At 47.1% G+C, this 24,268-nt stretch overlaps 1 protein-coding gene across 3 annotated transcripts; it reads left to right on the plus strand.

The window, feature by feature from the left end:
• Positions 1 to 980: 980 nt before the first annotated feature.
• On the plus strand, positions 981 to 24,268 carry TMEM255A (transmembrane protein 255A). Of its 3 annotated transcripts, none has more exons than XM_009330892.1 (8): positions 981 to 1,177; positions 3,295 to 3,357; positions 9,000 to 9,089; positions 11,000 to 11,062; positions 12,103 to 12,191; positions 14,951 to 15,110; positions 16,434 to 16,577; positions 21,449 to 24,268. In XM_009330892.1, exons 2-8 carry the CDS (start codon positions 3,355 to 3,357, stop codon positions 21,605 to 21,607), a joined length of 708 nt encoding a protein of 235 aa, XP_009329167.1. In that variant the 5' UTR covers positions 981 to 1,177; positions 3,295 to 3,354; the 3' UTR covers positions 21,608 to 24,268. The 3 variants fall into 3 exon arrangements, with proteins under 3 accessions (XP_009329167.1, XP_009329159.1, XP_009329175.1); XM_009330884.1 differs by having other exon boundaries at positions 984 to 1,177; positions 14,948 to 15,110; XM_009330900.1 differs by lacking the exon at positions 9,000 to 9,089 and having other exon boundaries at positions 986 to 1,177; positions 14,948 to 15,110.

The following is a 24,268-nucleotide window of genomic DNA, read 5'->3' on the forward strand; positions in this document are numbered from 1 at the left end:
AGATCATCTCATGGGACATCAGAGGTCCCATCACGGCCATGCCTAATGCACCGTTCTTTCCTCCTTTAACTTGTGTGTCTTGGGCAAACACCTCTTGAGCAAGGAGTAAACGTGCAAAGAAGTGGCTGTCTGATGCCAGGGATTATCTTACCAGGCCTCTGCTCCCGAGGAAGGACAGAACCGGGCACTGGAGACCTTCCACGCATCAGCGGGATTTTGTTTGGTTGATTTTTTGGGGCGGGTTGGGTTTTGTTTTTTGTTTTTCCCCCCAAACAGTGCAGTTCCTCACTGACAGAACTGGAGGAGCTGAAGCAGAGGGTGCAATGACATATCCTGTAGCCAGGCTGCCTTCACCCTCCTTCTTGACCACTGTCGTGGTTTAACCTCAGTCGGCAACTGAGCACCACACAGCCATTCGCTCACTCCCCCCCCCAACCCTCAGTGGGATGGGGGAGAGAATCAGAAGAGCAAAAGTGAGAAAACTCGTGGGTTGAGATAAAAACAGTTTAATAATTGAAATAAAATAAAATCCTAATAATAATAGAAATAATAAGAAGAAGAATATACAAAGCAAGTGATGCACAATGCAATTGCTCACCACCTGCTGACTGATGCCCAGCCAAAAAAAAACCCGCCCCCCGGCTAACTCCCCCCAGTTTATATGCTGAGCATGACGTCCCATGGTATGGAATGTGGTATGGAATGTCCCTTTGGCCAGTTTGGGGCAGCTGTCCTGGCTGTGCCCCCTCCCAGCTTCTTGTGCACCTCCAGCCTTCTCAGTCGGTAGAGCATGGGAAGCTGAAAAGTCCTTGACTAGTGTAAGCACTGCTCAGCAACAACTAAAACATCGGTGTGTTATCAACATTATTCTCCTGCTAAATCCAAAACACAGCACTGTACCAGCTACTAGGAAGGAAATTAACTCTATCCCTGCCGAAACCAGGACAACCACCTACACCTTCACAACTACATCTGTGAACTCCCTGGCTGTGCCTCTGTGGGAAATATCCTCACCTGTGGCTGGATGACTGACCGGGGCCTGGGAAGCCCAGAGTGTAACAGTGATGCTCAGTAGTCAGGAGTAACAATCAGGTGCAGAGGGCAAGCACCCTTATGGAAGTGAGGGTCTGTGAGATAGGTCTGTTGTCTCCAAGTTACACCAGCTTCCAGCATCTGTGTAAGTGACTGACCTTTCTTAGGCTTTGACCGGCAAACCTCTTCTGTAATGGTTCTTTGTCAAGCGTGTTGGCCTGGGGCTTTAGTCTGGAAAAGCACGTTCATTTTGTGTCCTGTCCTCCTTTCAGACAGACATCCCAGGGGATCATACCCACCAGCAGATAAGTGATGCAATTGATGCATATTACTAAGATCTCTTTGTCCCATCCGCAGAAAGAGTGGTTTTCCCATTCATGCAATGAGAATTCCCATTAATTAATGAGAATCCACTGATTTATTTGGTCTTCACCTGTTGGATGCACAGACTTGCTCTAATTTCTTCTTTTTGAATTATCTTAAATTACCTTAAGTGTTTCACCTTTTGGTTTGAGGCTGAAACACCACATGGACATTTCTCTTAAACATGTTGGATCAAGCTCAAAGGGCACAAAATGTTTTTCTTGAGCATTTGCCTTAGGTGTGTGTTGCCACACAACTTCCTTGCTGCTAAACATCACCAGACTGAAAATAATGCCTGGATCCATGTCGCTGTTAATGCCTGGATCTCCCAGGTTTTGGGCTTGGAATTGAGCTGTAAAACTCCTGTTACTTGGGGAAGGTGGAGGTTGTTGCTTGCCCAAGCTGAGCGAAATAATAAGCCCAGAAGCACTGGCAGATCAGTTTGGGGCAGTTCAGCAGTGCCCCTGGCTCTCTGCCTTGCCTGCCTGCTGCCTCAGTGTTAAGCAGCACCTGGCTTTGCTGCTGTGCTTCCCACCATGGTAGTTTGTCCCTGATGTGGGGACAATGGTCTCCAAGAGCTCAGAGTGCAAGGCAGGCAGCCAAGAAGCAGCAGCCTCATCGGCTGCTCCGCTTTAATCCCTGGCTCCGTTTGAGCCAGCAGCCCTTGCCGCCCGCAGCTCTGCACCAAATGTTACTGGGCTTAAGCAGAGCGGGGGAAGATGTAAGCCCAACTTCTCATCACGTTTGTGTCTGCTAATCTCTGCATGTGCCTCTGCTTGTTAGTATTGGATTTATTAAACCCATGTTTTCTATTCCTGGATCCTAAAATACCGATTCCAGGTTAGTTGACTCATTCTTGAATCGCTGCAGCTTGTCTCGTGCCTTATTCTGCTCCCTGAGGAGTTGGCCAGTTATTTGGCATTCTCACCCAGATCTTCACTGCCCCCCTAGTCTATTGACTGGATTTGTACCTGCTTAATATGACCAGTCCAGCTGTAGGACTTTTCTGGCATTTCTCATTTTGCTGACGCATAGAAGTGGAGTTGGATACGCTCTACACTGATCAAAGACCTTTTTCGGTGTGACACGGAAGTACTTCTGCATCTCCCCTTGTAGTCTGTGCTTCCTGGTTGAAGTCCCTGTTTCTGGCCTGGCTGAGGTGTGCTCTGTCCTAGAAACTTCTGTTTAGTGTAGCTAAATAGCTTAAGGCTATGGAGAAGGGAGGTGGGAAATCGCACTCCTGGCTGAGTTCACTGAGCTGAAATAAGAACAGTGTTGTCAGTTATGGCAGGTGGAAAAGATGCTTTTGCTGGAGTAGCTTATTCTGTTGGCTGGGCTGGCCTGAGCTCTTCTGGTAGAAGACTCTAGTTGATGCATCCTCACCCCTGGAAATGAGGGAGGAGTAGAAGAAGGCAGAGAATTGTTAAATCTTCCCGAGTATAGTTCTCCCTTATTTCATACTTCGCATCAAGAAGCTCTCTGAGTTGAAAACTTAGGTGATTGCTCACACCCTTGGTGAGGTTACAAAAGCCTGGTCCTGCAGACGGCAGTGATGTGGTCCTGCTAGGTTTGCATCTGGAGGCTCCTGAGTGTTCGCAGGGTTGTTCCAAGACAGCAGTGCATATCCGCATCCACCAGCCATTTCTCAGCATCACTGGGGAGGGGATGGAATTCAGAACTCATCCTTTTGGTTTCTACACCTGCTTTTAGTGTCATATAAGGGATATACTTGATAGTTCCTGCTAGTGAGAGACTTCACTGATTCCTTGCTGAAGGAAGAGTGCTCACACATCCGCAGTATGTTCTTTTGCTGCTTCTGGATTTAATTGTGTTCTGTCTGTATGTAAAATACGTTGCACATCGTCCTGATCTAAATGCTAACAATGTGTTGTTTTTCAGCTTGGTTTTGGGTCGTTTCTTGGAATAATTGGATCAAACTTGATAGAAAACAAAAGGCAAATGGTAAGTTCATTACAAAAACTTTTTTTAAAAAATGACAGTAACCCAAATTTTGTATGTAAAGAGTATTATTGGTTTTCCTAACTCTTCCAGGGTAGTGTTGCATACCTCTTGAGAACTAGAGATGGTTTCTGGCAGCCCAGGAGAACAAGGCTGTTAACCCTGATATTTTTAAATTAAAAAAAAAAAAAAGCTTAAGGAAGTACAAAGTGACTATGCACAGTCTCATTGAACTCAGTGGGATTTTTTTTAAAGGGCTTGAAATTGAGCGTTTGGAGTTTTCAGGATAGTCAGTGCTTCACAGACTCATTCCCAGTGCTTTTTCTGTTGAGCTGTCACAGTATGTGATACATGATATGGTAAATAACATAAACATAATACGTTTATTTTAAATCTTTTAAAATAAATTCATAGAGGCTTGGGCCTCTGCAAAAATTGCTTTTGGCCACTTTCTATTCTAAGCAAAGGATAGAGAAGAAGATCAAGCAGGTGGTGTAACAGCCAGCCCAGAGACTGGAGGTGAAAGCCCTTAGAGGGCGCAGCAGAAAGTCCTTCCTGAGGACAGGAGTGCTCCGAGCTCTCTGCTCTAGTTATGTCTAGAGAATAAGTCACTCAAGATATCAGCATGATGAAAAGCATGAAGACTGGTGTAATTGAAAAGCAACCAACTTCTCCAGTGTTGCTGATGAACATGTGTGTTGCTGGTCCTTGTTTCCAAACACCTCTTCAGGTAGGAAGGAAAACCAAGAAACTTTGCATGCTGTAAAGCAGCAGTTGGGGACCTGAGAAGCACAGAAGACGCTGGCTAGACCAGATGTGTGGACCACAGCGCTCTCTGGTTCCCTCCTCACGCTGCAAGGAGGCTTTTGTGTGCCTGGGGCTGGGCAGCCACTGTCTAGGCAGGTCTCTGGTGTCCCATCCCATGGGAGCAACGTTCAGAAGAGAGCAGGTGGACAGTGAATATACAGATAGCACAAACTAGATGAGACCAGTGCTGCTGATATGATACGATCACAACTGAGCTTGTGCTGGGGTGGGAGGGGGTCTCTGTGCAGCAGGGACAGAGCTGGCCCAGATTACCCCCTTTGGCAAGCACGGGAGACTTGTGTGGACTTGGCTGGGTCTCTGATGGCCCCTAAACATGTCTTGCAGACGCTGTTTCACAAACCCCTCATCTTCCTGCCTGTGCCTGAAGGTAGGGGCGGTAGTGCTTCGAGGTGTCAGTAACAGGGCTTAGGGTAGGGGAAAGTCTTTTGGGAGAATTTAGCAAAAGGTATGGGTAGAGAGAAATCAAAAGAAGTTGGTACCTGATGTGGTCCCGGCAGGCTGTCGAGCTCAATCTTTCCTAGCCTGTTTTCTCTGCTTGCCACATGTGGCTGGCTAGAGGTAGCACGCGGGGAGGTGCAGTCCCGCTCCTGGAGCGTCCTGTGGGCATGCCTCCCGCCTGCCTCTGCTTGGCTGTCCCAGGAGAGCAGCTGCAATCCCCCTCCCTGACGGTTGCCCCATGCTCTGGCAGCAAGATCCCTCCAGCCTTCCTTATATGAGGTTGCACAGGGCCAAGGGGGGATCGTGCTGTCCCTGCAGCCTGTCCTGCTGACCCAGCGTTGCTGCCTGTTTTTGCAGGGACGGAGCTGCCTCTGCTCTCAGGGATCAGATTAGCAGGGTGTGCTGCTGACCAAGGCTAAGGCATGTTTGCCAAGCTGCGGAGGGAGTTGGGAGAAATTCTTGCTTGTCCTAATCCAGAGGCTGGGCTGGGCTGCCTTGCCCTTTGCTTTGCAAACAGCGTGCTCCCTGCAGAGCCAGGAGGGAGAGGGTGAGGCAGACCCTGTAGGAGAGGAAAACTGCCTTTCCCACAATCAGAGAGGGTGCAGGGGAGGTGGGTTTCCCAGTGGATATTTTTTGTTGTTTTCACCCTGGCTCTGCAAGAGCAAATGTCCTGTTCTTTCTGTCCTAGCAGGGTTTCCAAGCCTCTTGCTCATCATGTATTAGCAGCATATCAGGGTCTGGTTGAGCAATGACCGTGTTATGCTACTCCTGCGTTCTTCACAGGAGTGCCCATGAGTGATAGCGTGGCCCTGATTTGACTTGTTTGTTTATTCTGAAGAGTCCTGGGTAGCCCATGTTTATGGTTTTCATCTCTCTATCGTTTTGTGTCCTAAAAAGCACGCATGACCCAGCTTTGCAGGGATTGCATCACTGCTGCCTCTCTTGGCAGCTAGCGTGTCTCTGCTCTGACCGCAGAGAAGTCATGCAGTAGCTGTCACTTATTGTCCCCATGCTTTAATCACATCTCCTCCTTGCCCAGGAGCACTTTACAGTGGCAGCTTTGTCCATTATGTGTTTCCATAATACCTCTGGCAGTGCAGGATTTTTTTTTTTTTTTTAATCTTCTGTGAACTTCTTCAGTGTCCTAGTTTGCTAAAAGGCAGTCTTGGTGTTGCTTGTTACGCAGTTGCTCCTCAGTGATGGCTGGAAGAGCTAAAAGCAACTTCTGCTGCCGTGTTCTTGTGCATGTTTCTGGCCATAAGCTGGCTGGGGAGCATGAGGAGTCGAGCCAGTGTGGCTGACGGGGAGAGCTGACCTGAAGCAGCACTCCTCACTTCTCTGTAGCCTTCCGACAGGAATAGGCCTCTCTCGTTTTTCCCACCCAAGTGTCTTGGTTTTCATGCTGTGCATCTGCACTTCCCACTTGTCGAAGTAAGGGAGGGCTTTCGTCCCCCCAGGGAGGGCCAGCTGCCCGGCGGCGCTGCCCGCCTGCCGCCAGCACTGCCTGCCTGCCAGCGCTGCAGGCAGCTCTGACTTGCACCCGAGCTGCCCGCTCAGCAGTTTTCAGGTGAGGAGTCAGCGTTTTACGTGGCTTTGTGACAGTCATCTGTGCCATGGAAAAGTAATAACCAACAGCTTCACAGCCCATGTGTCGCTGGACCGTGGCCTAAAGGAACCTCAGTCCAGAGCACTCCTGCTTCATGGTTCCTGCACTGTCTGAACCCAGTCTGTCTTGTCTTGTCCGATTGCTACTCGGTGTGGCTGACTTCGGCAGGAGTTAGATGAGCGAAGAGCAATCACTAATATCACACGGCTCTTGAGAGGGACTTCTGCTTGCTACACTAACAGTATTGTCAACCCCAAATCAAAAATCTTGTTGGCAACTCATGAGATTAGTTGAAAACCATGGGATTGTAAAAATGAATTTGTATGTTTTTATTTGCTGTTTGATTTTCTTTATCATAAATTCTCAGCGTTTGGTTTTCAGGCTTTTCTTTCTCCAGCTGAGAGAGAGGAAACTGTGTGTAAATAAAGTGAGCAAACCCATTTCTAACACCATGTCCTTATATCCTAGTAGGGCTGTTATGAAAGTATCATCATTAACCTTGTATTATTTTAAATAACCATGTTAGCAGCTCCTTATCTGCAAGCAGGGGCGACCGACAAATACCCTAATTGTATATATTTAGTGTTTGGCTCGCTTCCCATCTCCAAGGATCATGCTATTTAGGGAGAATATCCTCTTTCATGTATGTATGAAACAAAGAACAGTACAGAGAAAAACTAAACTTGCTACAAAATAACCTAAGCCATAAAACCCATTTGTTCCACCAAGACTAAGAAGCTGTGCTTTCTCCCCTTGTGTGGTTTCACTGGTTGTGGTAGTGAAACAGTGTGACTACTGTAATGGGTAGTGCAAGTTGTGATCCAGATGTGGAGATGGTGTGGGTCTGAGTGGGGAGGAAATGCTGGTGTTTACAGCTGACAGAAAGAGGGTCCCAGCATAGGGCCTGATCCTGGAAAACTTGTCACCTGCTGCCATCTGCAAGTACTTTGTGGCACAGCATCTAATATTCCAGTAACAGCTTGTTACTAGTGACTGTGACTTGTTTGTATGGTCATTGGGTTAATTTCACAGTCTGCTCTATCTAAGGCTGCAGTTTTTGTTTGCAGTGGGACAGTGTACATCTTGAATACTTGCCTCATCTAGAAAACCATTTTATTTTCTCTCATTTTGAAGCTAACCAAAGTAAGCAATTGTACAGGGACCATTTCCACTGTCCCAAGTGAGCCCTCCTGCACCTCCACTCATTGCTCAAGCTGACCTGGTCTGCACATGGATGTTGCTGGAAGAAGGTCTGTTTTCACTGAGGGAGGTTTAGGTAAAAACAGTGTGATTAACCTAAAAGTCCTGAGATACTTTAAAAATACATATAGGATCCTTCTGGCTTGTGTTTGTCAAGGGATTTGGCTTGTCTTTCTGAGAACTGGATCCTCGTGCAGTGGCAGGAACCAAGGTGTTCAAGCAAACTTAGCACCTGGAGCTTTAAAACAAACATCCCCGTGCCAGGAGACCCAAGATATCTGTCAGTACTGGCCAAGCTAACTGTTATTTTTGTATTTGTGCTATTAGTGATTTTTACTATTGCTCAAAGCTCCCGATGACCAGAGTTGCCTCTGTACTTGTGGAGAAGCAGTTTTTAACAGCTGCCAGCGACCAAGACTTGAAGGTGTGATTGCTGGAGTGGAAAACCACTAGGGAAAAACCCACTAAAGCTTTCAGTTCTTTAAATGGAAATACTGCTGTTCCCCAAGCTACGTCTTTGTGAACCTGTCTGTTTGAATGCTGTGCTTGCCCTCCCTCCACGGCCCTGTCGATATCCCCAATGTGCTTTGGCAAGGGGGGATTGGGATCGGTATCGGGAGCTCTGTGTGTGGTGAGCTGGTCTGGAGCCCACTGGCAGCGGCTGAGCTGCTGCTTGGGAGCGAGCAAGGGTTGTGTCAGCACTCGTGCATGGTTCTCCCAGCTGAGCACTGGCCCTTTGGCAGAGGTGGTGTTTAAAGTGGCATAGTGAGAGTAGAGACTTTGTTTCTCATACCTGGGTTGGGGTTTGAGTATTGCTGGTTTACCTTCTGTATGCTTTCACCCTAATTTTAAGAATGGGCAGGATGGGGCCAGTGGAAGAGGACCAGACCTGTCTGACTTCCCTCCTTGAGCTGAAGGTGGAGATCTCTCTCCTTGCAGCTCCCCCAAGCCAGGGGGAGGCCTAGTGGGCTTGTGCTTGCCGCAACCCGGCACCAAGGAGCCCAGCCAGGCTGCTGTGAGGGTGTACAACACCGATGGCATGGGCTGGTCACCTGTCTTCTGGTCTCATGGCTTTGTGCTTATGCCTGCATTGTTTCCTGAAGGCGCAGTCCCACCAGAGAGGTTTGCATAAAGCAGTCTCCTTTGTCCTTACAGCCTGGGAATTGTTCACAGGAGCAGCTTCCCACAGCGCTCCAGGATGGGGAGAGAAGAAATCCCCTCCTTTCTCTCCAGGGATGAGTTAAGGACAGCAGCAGCCAGAAGAGGAGGTGTATCCTCAGCCTAAGTGTGGTGCTTTGGAGTCATGGGAAAACTTGCGTTACAGTATCAAGTCCCCAGAGAACCAGTCTGGCACAATGCTTCTACTCCTGCCGCCTTGCAGGAGCAGATGCTCTCCTTTGAGATGTGCGTCCCATTGCCTTCAATGAGACCAGTCTGTGCAGCCTGGGCAAACATTTGGGTCATTGATTGCTTGAGGGCTTATTGACTGTGGTTTATGTATCCTTGTGGAGAGGGCACAAAACGGTTGGTTGTGGAGAGGCAGATGATACTTGGCTTTGTTTTCCTTTCTCAGCTGGTTGCATCGATCGTCTTCATCAGCTTTGGCGTCATTGCTGCGTTCTGCTGTGCCATAGTAGACGGTGTCTTTGCTGCCAGACACATAGTAAGTGATTCCAGGAAAACACAGGTCCTGCAATGCTTTTACTCTAGGAAGACAAGTGATGGTGTCCGTAATCCCGTATCAGGCCACATCAAACCCTGTTAAATATGTCATGTGCTGAATGCTGTTTTAAATCATAAACTTTAGAAAAATGTATCAGTTTTGCAAAAATATTTTGAAATAAGCAGCAAGCATTAAGATCTTAAAACTTTGCTTTAGTTTTTTTGTGTATGCTTTATGTGTTTACTGAGTCTCAAAACTATAAGGTGTAATGTGAATTACAGCTATTGCTGAGGGACAATATATGAGCAGTAACATCTATCGTATTTTAAATATTAGCAGAGGTAGTTCTTAATGCTGATTGAACTGCTGGATGTTGTAGTAGAATGAAGCAATTTGATACAAAGCTCATTAAAGCGTTACAGTATAAACAGGAAGCACTTGCAGTAGGTTCTCAGTTTCCATTTGATGATTTAAAAAAATATGAGCTACTGCTGTCATGTCATGACCAATCTCTAGTACAGGGGGACATGCAAAAGCTTCAGTTATTAGCATACAAATGAAAAAACACAATTCCATTTCAACTTTTTAATTGAAATTTATAACTGCAAACAGATTTTTGTCCTGCAACTCCGCAGTCTGATGTGTTTTTTTGAAATTTTTTGCAAAATGGGGTTGAAAAGACAGATTTGGTTTTTTTTTTTGTGATCAGAATGGAAAGGAATTTCAGAAGGTCAGAATTACCCATGAAGTGGAAACTCCCTGTGTCAGCTGGCTCATTATTCTCCTTGTAAAGCTGGCTCCCCTTTCCTGCCACTGAGCGTTCCAATGGTAGAAAGACGGCTGGACAGCAGGATTTGCTGACAGAGCAAAGGACAGCTCCACTCAGCTGTGTGATAGGTCTCTGTCCATCTGCCTGGATGCAACCAGCAAGTCTTGGCCATCTCTGACCCCCCTTGCGAGGGCATGTGAAGTGTTAGCTTTGATAAAAAGGTGAAGCTCCTTCGACTCCTGATCCTGGCTGTGTGGGTCTGAGCCCCGCAGACTTGCTCTGTGATTTTTAGGCGCTGACCTCACAGGCTGGGTGATGGCATGAGCTGGCACCTCCTCCCGGCCGGCCATGGGGATGTCTGCGTGTCTGAGGCAGCCAGAGCTGAGCAGTTGGGATGACGAGGGCTCTGGTTTCTGCCTCTTGATGAACAGATGTGCTTTTGGCCTCGCTTCACCCCCTAACCATCCAAGAATGTCCTCTTGCTGGAGACGTGCTCCTGCCACGCTAGCACACAGTGTTCCCCCTGTCTCCTGCCGCTGCTCTGCCACCCCAAGCTTCGGATCAGACACCCAGAGAGCAAGTCCAGCTGCTCCTGGGAAGGGCTCACTGATGTGGGTACACATCCAGCATTGCTTTCCCCGAGGTTTTGCCCTGGGGACCAGGCTGCCCCGAAGTGAGACATTAATGCAGGTTGTTTGCAGGCTGAGCCATTAGTAATCCTCCAGAGCTTTCCCACAAGTCACTCAAGAGCCCAGAAAGATAAATTTTCCAACAATTTAATATGAAATTGTAATGATTCAGCATGGAGAACCCTCGGAAACACGTCAGGCAGCCCTGGGATGTGTCTGGGGGGATGAGGAATGAATCATTCAGTTCGGGGTGGCCGCCCTCACCCAAACGAGCCTGTCTTAAGAGCCTGCTCTTCCTGTGCTAGCTGCAACGAATACATGCCTCCAAGGATCGGGGTTAAACATCACCTGGTGCTCAGGGGGGCTCAGGTGGGGGGCTGCCTTGAGCGGGGATGTTGCAGAACAGCCTGATGTGAGAGCAGGGTCTCTCTAAAGCCTGGCCCCTTTCCCCAGACCAGTTAGCTGATTTTGATTTCACTGCAGTGCTAAGCCTGGTGCTTTTTCGTTGGCAGGATCTGAGGCCGCTGTACGCGGGGCGATGTCAGTACTACTCCAAGAGTACGACCCCACCAGAGGTGAGAGCAGGTTCAGCTGTGCTGTCTCTGTGAAGGGGCCGGCTGCATGGTGTAGGTGGAGAACCTGCTGCCAGGCTGCTGCTCCGGTGTCCCAGAGGTCTGCAAAGCAAGGAGGGGGTGGGAGGCTGGGCCTGGGGCGGGAGGACTCAGGGCGTGAATTCCTCCATGCTTGGTACTGCCACCGTAGTGAAGGAGCAAGTGGAGAGGAGGGGATGGGGGAGAGGAAAATACACCAGTTTCTTTAGATCTTCAGCTGTGCATTCATTACGGGAGCGGGGTGGTGGGTTAAGAGTTCAGACAGCAGTAATTTCTGTGGATTCGAGCAGCTGTGGATACCAGCCTCTGCTGTCTATTGTCTTCTCCAAAGAGAAGCCTGTAGGGGGTGGATGTTCCTGCCACATACTGATAGTGTGTGTGGACATCTTTGGCTGCCTTTGCTGTGCACTGAGAGTCTCTCTGAGACTTCCTCACAAGTTACCAAGTAGTTTTGAATAACCTTTAATTCCAAATTAAAATGCCTGCTTGAGGTGCAAAGTAAGTACTACCCAGTGGCATTGGTGGGGTCCTTTCTCTTTTTAGCCCAAAGATGGTCCATGTGAGCTTGGGTGTTACTACCCACAGGCAGACAATTAACCGCTTTAGTCAGTTATTTGCCAGTATGGGAATCTTGCTCTCAGTTTGTATCATCCTATTGACAACTCTTCACTCTAAGTTGCTGTGTGGTGAGGAGTGCTAGTTCAGCAAGGTCTTGGCTGCTTGTAAGAGTTGCACAACCCCCTCCCGATGCAGGCATGTGCTTATCTATGACTTACCCATGGTGGAAGGAAATGCTGGTCTGTTCTAGTCCAGTGTGTCTTTACTCTGGTATAACTGTTTACTTTGTAGGAGCTGTGCTGCAAGATAAGGAAAGGAAAATCTGCCTGGGGCTAATCTGGAGATGAGTGCAAAATCTGCATGTAGAGCAGGCCACATAGCAGCAGAAACCATGTTTGGTGATTACGTCCTTATGTGCTTTATGTATTTTTTCTGGATTCACACAGGCAATCTGTCACCCACAGCGCCGTGCACCCTGCACACCGAAAATAAAAACCAATACCTGCTTCTGCTGTGACCTGTACAACTGTGGAAAGTGAGTAAGCTAAAAATACCATTCCTGGCCATGGGAAGGGCGAGCAGTGGTCATGCTGGTTTGCAGGTGTCTGAAGGGCCAGGATAGGGCAGGAGCAAAGTATCAGTTAATGACAGCTGTTGTGGGAAGGGATCTTAAGCTGTGGTTGCTAGCCACAGGTACTCCCAGGCAAAAGGTAACTGAGTAAAGGGGTGTATGAAATACACTAAAGCCATCCCAGCTACGAGTGAGCATGCTCCAGGCCAGCCCGGCTGGAAACATGAAGAGGGTGGGAGTTTCCATTACTTCCATGCTTGGTGCCTTCCTCAGTTTTTCCCCTATTGAGCGTCCCTTGTCCCAACACCTTCCTTCTCTGCTGGCACTGCTTGTTCACTGGGTTTTATTTTGTTTTAGAAGGTTGAAAATGTAAAAACTAGGACACTGTTCTCCCTCACCTTCTCACCATTTCATTCCCCACCCTCCTAACAGGGAGGAGAGTTCACAGGCTGGTGCCACCTGCATGTTCATAAATCAGCGTCCTCTCTGCCCAGTGAATATCTTTCATGGTCACAAGAGGTTGGAAGGTGTACCAGCAGCGTGCAAAGATGAGTCAGAAGGGTGGTTACCAATCGAGCACCACTGCATAGCAATCACACCATCATTAGATCTGGCTACTGTACCTAAGCCAACTTAATGTACAGCATGCGCTGCTTATATCATTTGGAGTGTCTGATGTGTGTCAGCAAGCAATTAAAAAATCGATTTTTTTAGTGCTGGCTCTTGCCTAGGGCTGTTTCAGGCTTAGCATTTCTCACAGTACTTAGTTGGGCTGACCCCTGCTTATGTCATTGACTGTGGTGGAGGAAGATCAAAAGCTGCTGTTGGGAGAGGGTGGTTCCGCGTGCTGGGAAGGGTGATCCCTGGTCTCGGTAGGACTTTGTCTCTGTGGAAGCCACTGCAGAGGGGTGAAGCTCACGCTTTCCTTTGACAGTTTACAGAACACAATGTCTTTTTACTATCTGAAGAGAGTGATACATAGAGAAGTGATTAGAATAGAAAAAATTAACTTTTCTGTATTTTTTTTCTTTTTGTCTTCCCCCCCCGTCAGGCTGGTTCAGGGTCCTGCCTCTGACCCATTTTCCCTTCTCTGATACAAGATATCAGTTGTTACCATCTCAATCTTGCTTAGTGCCACACAAGTTGTTCTGCACTGAGGAGGTGCTGGTTCTTTTGGGATCTCAGTAAGAAAGGCACGGGCACTCAAGGCTGGTTAGCTCACGTATTATGTAAAGGATGGAAATTATAGAAAAAGTGACAGCAATCTTGCATCCCTCCTGACCCTGGGAATGCCAGCTGGATGAGCCCCTTTCCATTGATATGTACATGCTGTACTTATCTGCAATGCTGAATGTTCTCGGTGGTGCACCAAGGCTTGCTGAGAGCTTTACTGCTCTCACACATCTCCATAGGAATGAGCTCTTGCAAACAGTACATACAGGTTGTATTGTTAAAAGCAGTCACGGTATGTGCTCAGGTTATACAGAGGTTATGCAGGCTAACATACAGGTTTTTACAACCTGTGGTTACGCTCTGCCTTGGTTCTGCTTGAAATCCCTGTCTCCTCGTTGCACTGTCTTCTGCAGTGGCCCGCTACAAGAAGATATGGAAAAAAGGAAAAGAAGAAACCTAAATTGAGTAATGAGGGAAGGAGGATGGCTCTTGTGAAAGGAGGCAGGTTCCTGCAGGACTTGCAGAGTCTGCTGGGGAGCTGAGCCTGGATCTCCTGCTTCTTGGCCTTAAATATGAGCCTGTTGTTCCCCATTTCCTCAAAGCCCTTGTGCAGTTTGATCCTAACCCCATATGTGAGCTGGGAAATCAGTCATTCATAAGCCCTTAGTATTGTTTGTCCCTGATAAATATGTTTTCTTAAGGGGAATTTGCTGTAGCCCACTACATCTGGTAAGCTATGCCGAAGGCCAGCCTGTTCCCCCAAGCGGCAGTCAGAGAGAGGTCATTACTGAAGAATCCTGCCTGCGAGACTCCAGCCCACATGTTGCAGGAGCCACTCCTCCCTTTCCAAAATAATGACCTATGTGGATTCGACTGAGTTTTCTCCGTCTCTTTTCTGCATGTGGAAAAGCTTAAAAATGTGAGCAGAAAGACCTCTCTCTGCCAGGGTCCCAGGGGTCCTGCCAGCCCATGCCATTGTAGAGCTGCAAAGGGCGGGCAGCTGGAGCAGAGCAGCTGAGTTGGACCTGCTTTGTGGCCAAGCCCTGCGGTGCCAGGAGGTCAGCTGTGCTGTCCTGTGTCCGTCCCACCCAGCTAGGTGCCAGGAGGTCAGCTGTGCTGTCCTGTGCCCGTCCCACCCAGCTACTCTTGTGGCTGTGAGGAGCAGCTGCTGCTCCTCGGGGCACGGACCGATTTACCTGGGTAATTCCAAGACTAGTTTGTCCTTGGGAAGCCTCCAGGATCTCTGTGGAGATTTCAGATGATAGAAATAAGAGGCAGATTCAGACTCAAGGTCGTTTGGGTATTTGCAGGCCTTGCAGGACTCGCTTGTTTCACAACAGATCAAGCCGTCTTCTGCCGTTGTCATGCAGGGAGATCTCAGATGCCACAAGCATGGGATCTAGCAGGCTTTATCCCCACTCCCTCGGTAGTTAGGTCCAGGCTATCATTAAATTGCAGAATGCATTTTGCTGTCCAGCAGAAGTGCTTAGGTTTTATGATGTGTGGTGCATTTTTTTATCATTATTATTGGTTTTTTCCTAATCTAGCAGAGTAGAGATTTCTGGAGGCTACTATGAATACATTGATGTCAGCAGCTGCCAGGACATCATCCACCTTTACCACTTGCTTTGGTCGGCAACGATTCTGAACATAGTGGGGCTATTCCTAGGGATCATTACAGCAGCGATACTTGGAGGCTTTAAAGACATGGTAAGATGGTACCAATTTCTCTGTGCATTAAACAAATCAGGCAAATTGCCTTTTAAAAATAACATGAAAACAGCTATTGGTATTTCAGTGCAAATGATCTATGCATCACTGCAATCAGGCTGGAAAGAAGGGTGTGAAATAACTGTAAGGAGAAAAGGAAATTATTCACCTTTCTGATCTGGTGTCACCACCTGAACACAATTAGAAAAGATGAACAGAATTGTGAGATTGTATTTTCGAAAGGAACCTTCTCAGAGGTGTTGGCAATACCGGGATGAATAAAAATCAGCTCGCTCTTAAAAATTGATCTTCCTTTTCGTAGCATTACCTTCTACAAGGAAATGTGTGGTGGTTGCTCGTGAATTGTTGATTTTATAGCAGTAGTAGGGTTCTGAGCTTTACAGACTGTTTAAGCAGCCCTGTTAGGCTGAAACTCTCCCATCTAGTTTCTTCATGGTGCAGAATCTGAGAGGGTGAACTGGGGACCAAAACCAGGTGAAAGATTGCAAGCTTCAGATAATGAAAAAAAAGCTGTTCTGACAACGTGAGCTTTGAAATACCTGGACTTAACCAGGCTGCCTGTTACCTTCCATACAGTTTTGTTCTGCAGAAGACAAATCAATGGGGAAAACGAACATTCAACAGATAAATTTGGGTTTTTCTTTCAGTCTCTTGCAACTCATTCAGAATAATATAAAATGAGACACACGGAAAAGAGCATTTGTTGTCCTGGCAATACATTTTTTTTACAAACAAATCTTGGGCCCTGCACTAAGGGTGCCTTATTTCAGAACGCTGAACTTCTCTACAGTCTTTTCAGACTCACCAAGATCTTCCCAAGCAAAACAGGAGACACATTCCCAGCCGGGCATCATGGCCTTTTGAGATTTGATCCACACCAGACAGCCTGTACACCTCTGCAAAACAAAGATGTATAGACGTGTCTGTGAACAGCAGTACAAAAGGAGTTGAAATATGCTGATCTCAAAATGCACTGAATAACAAAGTAATCAAAATTAATGGATTCGTTCTCCTACTTGTGAAGATGCAATCTGAACAGCTGTTTCGTTTGACTACTGGCTGCACTGGGCTGTTGCCAGCTTGTTCTGTGGAATCTGAGAGGAAACAATAGATGGCTGAGGAATGAAATGACCTCGGGACTCACCTGCTGCCTAAGAGGGAACCGGATTGCCAGTTGCTAATCCGGCAGAGTTGAGCTCTAAAGACACACAGTGCTCCTTTAAATCATTTCTGCTTTCATTCAGTTGTTAGCTTTCTGTGACTTGGTTAGCAGCCTGAGATTGTCTCTTTTTGTTTTAACAGACTCCTTCCCTCCCTACTCTGAACTGTACGGTTGAAAATGCACACCCTTCGGTGTCCTACTACTCAAGGCCGCAAGTGACATCTTACAACACCTACTACCACAGCACTCCTCACCTGCCTCCCTACTCCGCATATGACTTTCAGGTAGGGAACGTTACAGGACGTTTTCTTGTTTAGCGGCAAGGTTAAATCCAGCCGGTCTGCAGGACTCTGGAGGCCTGTCTTCCCGTCATTCACACAGTTTAATTTTCCTGTTCCTGCAGAGAATACCAAATCTTTCCTACTAGGCATTGGTCCTTGGTGGTGCTCTCTCTTACTAAGGCAGTGTTTTCCTGAAAGCTGTCCTTGAAGAGAAGGCAACAGAACCTGCTGCCTGCCTCCCCTGTCGTTCACTGGTAGAGGCCACATTAAAAATAAGCATTGCCTCTGGCACCTGCAGTGCTCTGAGGATAGAGGCAAAGCGAGGTGTTCAGGTGCTAGTTTTTATTAGGCCAACTGCTATGTCAGAGAGAAACAGATGAGCTTTTGGAAACAAGCTATTTGAGCTCCTGAAGAGATATACTGCCTGAAAAGCTATTCTGTTGTGGTTTTTTTTCCACACACTTCAGCTGGTCTAAGAACGGTCCCTGCAAACATCACCTCTGCTGTAATGCATCCCTTCCTCTTCTGAGTTACGGAGCTGTGCCATTGGAAACGGTGATTTCATGTGAACCTTGCTGTCAACATCAGCTTCCACTTGTTGAAGCAGATGAGGACATTTCCTACCCAGCTATTCTGTCAGATGGATGTTACCACAGTGGTGATGTTAACTTAACACATCATACTCCAGCCATCAGGGCTGGAGACTTTTTTCATTAACAAGAGCTTAAGGTCTTGGACATGAGCTAAGAGGTGTGCTCTGTGATAGCCACCATCTCCCTCATCAGAGCCATGCATTAGAGGTAACATGAATCTAAACCCCTCTGGTTTTACTGCTAGTGCCACTAGACAACACTGTTGTCAGGGCTTCCTAGAAACATTTGAACACTTATATCAGAATTTCTAGGACTTATTTATACAGATTTGTGACTCATTTTTTAGATTAATGCAACATGGGACAGTCACTAGTGTTGTATCACTTTTTACAGTTACGAAAATGTCAACCTCAGCGCATACCAAACCAAACTCTGCTGCGAAGTCCTCATCTCAGCTGCTCAGCTGGTACGAAGCGCTGTTTAGCTTGGGGTTTGTCTGTGCTGTAGCCACAGTACCAGCAGAGAGCTCAGCATGGGTGGATTTGCCCTGCTTTTCAACTAGAAGTACTGCTGGGGCTCTGCTAATGCTTACAGCTCAGCCGGATGGTTGAAAGTCTCTCTGTATCTCACTGCTGTGAGCACAGGTGTTGGCTTAGGAGCTGGCACAAAAGCTGGGCAAAAATTGAGGTAATCTAAATTTAGAATAGCCAAGTCCCTCCTTCCAATGCAATTCCAAGTCTGAGCCTTGCTTACCTTCCAGGGAACTTAGAATCATAGAATCATTAAGGTTGGAAGAGACCTCCAAGATCATTGAGTCCAACCGTCAACCCAACACCACCATGCCCACTAAACCATGTCCCTAAGCGCCTCATCTACACGTCCTTTAAATACCTCCAGGGATGGTGACTCACCCACTCCCCGGGCCAGCCTGTTCCAATGTTTAACCACTCTTTCAGTAAAGAAATTTTTCCTCACGTCCAATCTAAACCTCCCCTGGCGCAACTTGAGGCCATTTCCTCTCATCCTTTCGCCAGTTACTTGGGAGAAGAGACCAACACCCACCTGGCTACAACCTCCTTTCAGGTAGTTGTAGAGAGCGATGAGTTCTCCCCTCAGCCTCCTTTTCTCCAGGCTAAACAACCCCAGTTCCCCCAGCCGCTCCTCAGAAGACTTGTTCTCCAGACCCCTCACCAGCCTCGTTGCCCTTCTCTGGACACGCTCCAGCTCCTCAACGTCCTTCTTGTAGTGAGGGGCCCAACACTGAACACAGTATTCGAGGTGCGGCCCCACCAGTGCCGAGTACAGGGGCACGATCACTTCCCTGCTCCTGCTGGCCACACTATTTCTGATACAGGTCAGGATGCCGTTGGCCTTCTTGGCCGCCTGGGCACACTGCCGGCTCATGTTCAGCCGGCTGTCGATCAGCACCCCCAGGTCCTTTTCCGCCAGGCAGCTTTCCAGCCACTCTTCCCCAAGCCTGTAGCGCTGCATGGGATTGTTGTGACCCAAGTGCAGGACCCGGCACTTGGCCTTGTTGAATCTCATACAGTTGGCCTTGGCCCATCGATCCAGCCTGTCCAGGTCCCTCTGCAGAGCCTTCCTACCCTCGAGCAGATCAACACTGCCGCCCAACTTGGTGTCGTCTGCAAACTTACTGAGGGAGCACTCGATCCCCTCATCCAGATCATTGATAAAGATATTGAACAGAACTGGCCCCAAAACTGAGCCCTGGGGAACACCGCTCGTGACCGGCCGCCAACTGGATCGAACTCCATTCACCACAACTCTCTGGGCCCGGCCGTCCAGACAGTTTTTGACCCAGCGCAGAGTCCACCTGTCTAAGCCGTGAGCCGCCAGCTTCTCGAGGAGAATGCTGTGGGAGACGGTGTCCAAGGCCTTACTGAAGTCCAGGTAGACCACATCCACAGCCTTTCCCTTGTCCACTAGGCAGGTCACCTGGTCATAGAAGGAGATCAGGGGGGTCAAGCAGGACCTGCCTCTCATGAACCCGTGTTGGCTGGGCCTGATGCCCTGGTTGTCCTGCACCTGCCTTGTGAGCGCCCTCAAGATGAAAGGGGCGCTTTCTTGAGGGCCTGCGTGGAAAGCATTAGCTGAGGCCTCTGGCTATGGAGGCTCTCTCTTGCCTTGAGCCCTACTCTGACCCGAGCAGTGTCTGTACCACCCTGACACCTTCTCCCCTGCTGTCCTACAGCACACAGAGCAAGCCCAGCCTTGCCTCTCAAATCCCTTTTGAAGGCAGCACTCCCTCTGGTGCAAGAATTGGCCAAGTCAGTGCTTCCCACTCATCCCACACATCTTTCACAGGAAAAAAAACCAACACTCCAGAATTTCTAAGGAAGCCTGTGCCCCTGCAAGAGCCTGGCTTGCACGCAGAACTCTAAAACGGCAGACCCAGCTCTCTGGTTTTTGGAGGAGCACAAGCCGATGGGTGTTGCAGCAGCCACTGCTAATGACACTCCACCCAGCTGGTTGTGGTGAGGAAGGCAGCAGGCCTGTGCAGTGGGCCATGATGGGAACTGGGCAGGAGGAAAGGGCGCTGGTGGACGTCGTGCCTGTATCTTACTCCTCACTCTCTGTGCTTGGCTGGGGGCAATAAGGTGAGAACATCTAATCCTGCGACATTTTGACTTCTGCAAACCCTGAGCCATGTTTGGCTCTGACGAGAGAACGCAGGCGAGCGGTGGCCTTCTCTGCCTTTCACACCCTGTCAAAAGACGAATTAGTGCCATCTTCCCAGCCACCGGCTTCATTAACAAAGCCAGGCTGCTGCCTGCAGTCGGTGCAAGCCAGGCCTGCTTGCAGCCACGACAGCTCTCCTCCAGGACTCGTGGCTGTGGCTGAAGCAGCTGGGGGCAGGCGCTCTGTAATGGGGAAAACCCAGGGCTGCATTTGCTAACGAGTACCGGTGCCGTGTCCCCGTGGCACTGCCCCAAATGTCTTTGCAGTCTGGAGGCTCCCACACATTGGGCTTTAGGTGACCTGGGGCGTGATGGAAGAGCTGCTGTGTTGTTTGAAACAGGAACAGTTTGTATTGCTTTCTGTGAGGTCCTCGAGCAGGCTGGGCTTTCGTGGTCTTACATATCCGCTTAATAAACCGTCACAGGTTGGTGTTAGGGAAGTGACACAAGAAAGATGCTGTTTGAAAACAACCTGCTATTACTGCAGAGTCTGTCATCCCTCCACCCACAACGGTAAAATCACATGGTCGCCTTGGACCTTGTACATGGTCACCACTGCATATAGCTCGGCCTCACTGCCCCTGGCATGGGTCCCTCGGCATGCACTCCCATGCCCCTTGCAGCACAGTGCAAATCCTCCTCATGCTTCTCTCTCTGCCGGGGCCTTAAGCCGGGCACATTTGGGATTTGCAGTCCATGCCTGCAGCCGAAGGGTGGTGAAGGGGTGCGTGGTGCCTGAGCGCCAAAGCAGAAAGGCGCGCTGCTCCAGCGTGCCGGCGGTGCAGCCGAGCGCTGTCCAACACTGCTCGCTCTGCAGGTGGCTTGTTCAGGTGGGCCAGATGGCCAACGGCAGCACAGGGCGCAGCATGACTGTCGGGGATAAAACCACGGTGTATTAGTGGCCGGAGGAGTGAATGCAAGTGACTGTATTTCGTTGCCTATTTGTCTGGCCTGTTTCTGGACAGAACATAGCCTGTGCGCAGGTCTCTGACAGCGCCAGCGCTGTATGACTTCAGGCTTTAGACCTAAGGTATTTTTGATAACAAAGGTATTTTGGAGAGCCGAAATGAATCTTCAGGCATGCACAGATTTTGTTTCTCCACCTTTTCAAGCTTTTTACTTACTGAAGGAATAAATTATTCTGTTATCATTAATTTCTGGGGGTTTTTTATTTGTGATGCCGAGAAAAAGTAATGTAAAAAGACATTAATCTGCAGCCTGTTCATTGTTGCTACTGGCTGATGCGTGAAACCCAAGATTTGAGAGAGACTCGTCAGTTTTCAGTTGTCCAGCCTCTGTGAAATGCAGCAGGTACAGAGAAGTGATGAGAGAGAATTTTTTTTTTTTAAAATGCTTTCTTCAGTTTTATGTTTAAGGAGTCTCATTATGCAAAACTGTTACTTACAGCCTGTGCTTACCTTGAATGCAACAAGTTTGAATACTTATTTGTATGTACATATGTTTTGCAGAAGTGAGCCTTGAAATGCTAATTTTGTACTGCTTGGTAATGAAGTATTGCTTTGCCAGGGTCCTTTACATTAAGAAGTGTTTACATTACAGCCTTCTTGCTGTCTCCCTGCAGCATTCCAGCATGTTTCCAGCCTCCACTCCTTCTGGCCTCTCTGATGACCCCCAGTCAGTGTCACCATCTCCCAGCTATATGTGGTCCTCTAATGCGCCGCCTCGTTACTCGCCACCGTATTTTCCACCTTTTGAAAAGCCACCACCTTATACACCATAAAGAATGTGGGAAGGAAGAAAAAAAATACTTGCCATTGAAATAATTGTGAACATTTTGTATTTATATTTTACTGTGGGAGGGAGCAAGAGGGTAGATACAGAAGGTAATTGCAAATACAAATATTAGATTGGATTGTTCTTTCTTGCGAGACTTATTTCAGAGGTTTAACAACAGAGAATGAGGAAGGGGACATACTGCTGATGTTTTGCAGTGTCAGTGAGTAGTGGGTGGCCTAAATTCCAGCCTCCTTGTTTTACCGTGAGGTTCATGTAGTCCTTGGTTTTTAATAAAGCAATACAACACAGATGATAGATTCGGGTCTGCCTTACTCCATCTTGTGCCAAGCTGAAGTAAGGGTAGCCAAGATCAATAGTTGCCAGCGAGTATCAATCTGTTTAAGGTGAGGATGCATGCAGACAGCTCGACTTGATGCTTGTTTTGTTTGGCCTTGGGGCTCCAGTTGCTGGGATTTTTGGGGGCCACAGAACCTAGCTCATATCACTTGCTGGTTACAGCCTATGCACTGGAAAAATCCTGGGGGGAACCGCAACAGTGTCTCTTACGCTGATGAAAAGAGGTAACGTCATAGGGTATTTTCATTGTATATCTAGCAAAACAATTGGAATATTGCTTTTTTGAGGGGAAAAGCTTTAATGGGCAAGCTGTTTTTATTTCAGGAAGCTTAAGATAGAAGGTGAAATGCAGCTGTCTCTCTCTGAATTCTGTCTAAGTAATGCTGAAGTCAAACAGTTGGGTGGTTGCACTGCCTAAATCTTCGTTGCATTCCTATAAAGAGCATCAGGAACTGTCCACAAGTCACTGAAACAGTGCAGTGAAAACATTATTGGGTTTTTTTTTCCCTTCTGTTTGGTTGGGAATTTTTTTTTAAGCTTGTACTTTTAACTTTTTTAATGGACTGAATCAGCACCCTGAATAAGCACTGTTTTAGTAGCTGTGTTATGGGCTGCACATAAGGAATATCCACTACTAGTTCTCCAAGATGTAAGTCTCACATGGATAAAATTCAACACCCTGTAATATAGGATGAAACTGATAGGAATTTGCAATTATTGTTGTGACTTTCATTTAATCTTCAGCTGATGACTGTGCTGATTGATCTAGATTCCAACAGATTTTGCATGCATCCTGCATAACAAAAGGTGGTCAGCTTTATTATGTGACACAGTGTCCTGTAAAGTGTGGTTCTACTCCAGGAAGTGATTTCAGATGACAGCGTTCAGATCTGAGCCGCTCGACCTGAGCGTTCTCAACCGCTTACTTCAGGGATAAAGATAAGGTATTGACATTTTACTCCTTATCTCCTAAAGGTTTAATTTCCTTGGCATCAGATTGTTGACACTAATCTTCAGTGGTCTACCTTTACTTTCAACTGATGCAGACAAAAAGGAACCTAAAAGCTAAATCCAGTTTTCAGAATTTAAAAATGGAATACATGCTGGGGGGGGGCGGCACGCGGGAAATCCAGTTGGATTTTAAACTGTGGCATCTCTCCACTTTCAATCTAAAAAAAATGAAATACTAGCAAAATGGAAAACAACACTGAAGTCTCTGATCTCACTTTTCAAAGTACACCCACACTTTATAATGCTAGTTTTGATCCTATGCATTTGCAAAGCCTTTAGGCTAGGCTAAGTGTTAACCTTGTCATTTCCACTGTCAAATACTAATCAGTATATTAATAAGCTAAAGGATGACACTTTATCCAGAAGCAAACGTAACTTTTCTCCAGGAACAAAGAAACCACTGGAAAAGGGAATACAATTCATGGGATTTAAAGCAGTAGTGTATGCAGAACATGTCCTGGTGACATTTTGTTTTACGATAGATTGTTGAAGTGCAGCTCCTATAAATTTGCATACTGGAAATAAATTTGTATACTAGGGCTTCATCCATTTTATATTACATTTTCCTGAAGTAAATCTTGATAAAGAGATCATGGGCAATTTCAAAATAGGCAGTACTTCTCCTGATAAAACTCCCCACAAAACTAGAATCAGAAGGGCACATTAATTTAGTATCAGAAAACATTTTATTGCTCCATCTTTGAAATAAAAGCAAACAGTCCTGTCCCACTTCTGACAAACATACTCTACCATTTGTGCCTGTCAACTAAATAGGGCTAGAAGGACTAGGGGACACTACAGGACAGGACTAAGAAATTCATGAGGGGAACATAACTTAGTGGCAGAGAAACAGTTAGGAAATGATTGTGTCATTGGTTTTGAGTTGACAAATACTAAACTTGGAAATTTTGAAATTGGAAATAGTAATTTGGAAATTATCCAAATTCTCTTTTTTTTTTTAAGGAATATTTAAGCAAAAATTACATTGCTGCTTTAAATTCACTATAAAAGGACAAGTCCATTTTCACATTCAAAAAATTACTGGTGGGATTTTCTGTTGAATTACCTGTTTCCTTCTGCTTGAGTAAAACTAAGCGTTTAATGTAAATGCAACATTCTGCACTGTATTCATCACTTCTTACAAGAATGTCAAGATTGTGACTCATATGTACCCTTTTATTACTTTACCAAAGTTAAATAAAATTGTGTGACTTTTGTAAACATTTATAAATTGCATTTTACATTTTAGCAACTTTCCTGTTTTACAAACATCTTTAATGTTAGTTGAGGAATTCCA

The sequence above is a fragment of the Pygoscelis adeliae genome, unplaced genomic scaffold (assembly GCF_000699105.1).
Source record: "Pygoscelis adeliae isolate BGI_AS28 unplaced genomic scaffold, ASM69910v1 Scaffold100, whole genome shotgun sequence".
In the NCBI taxonomy this organism is placed as follows: domain Eukaryota; kingdom Metazoa; phylum Chordata; class Aves; order Sphenisciformes; family Spheniscidae; genus Pygoscelis; species Pygoscelis adeliae.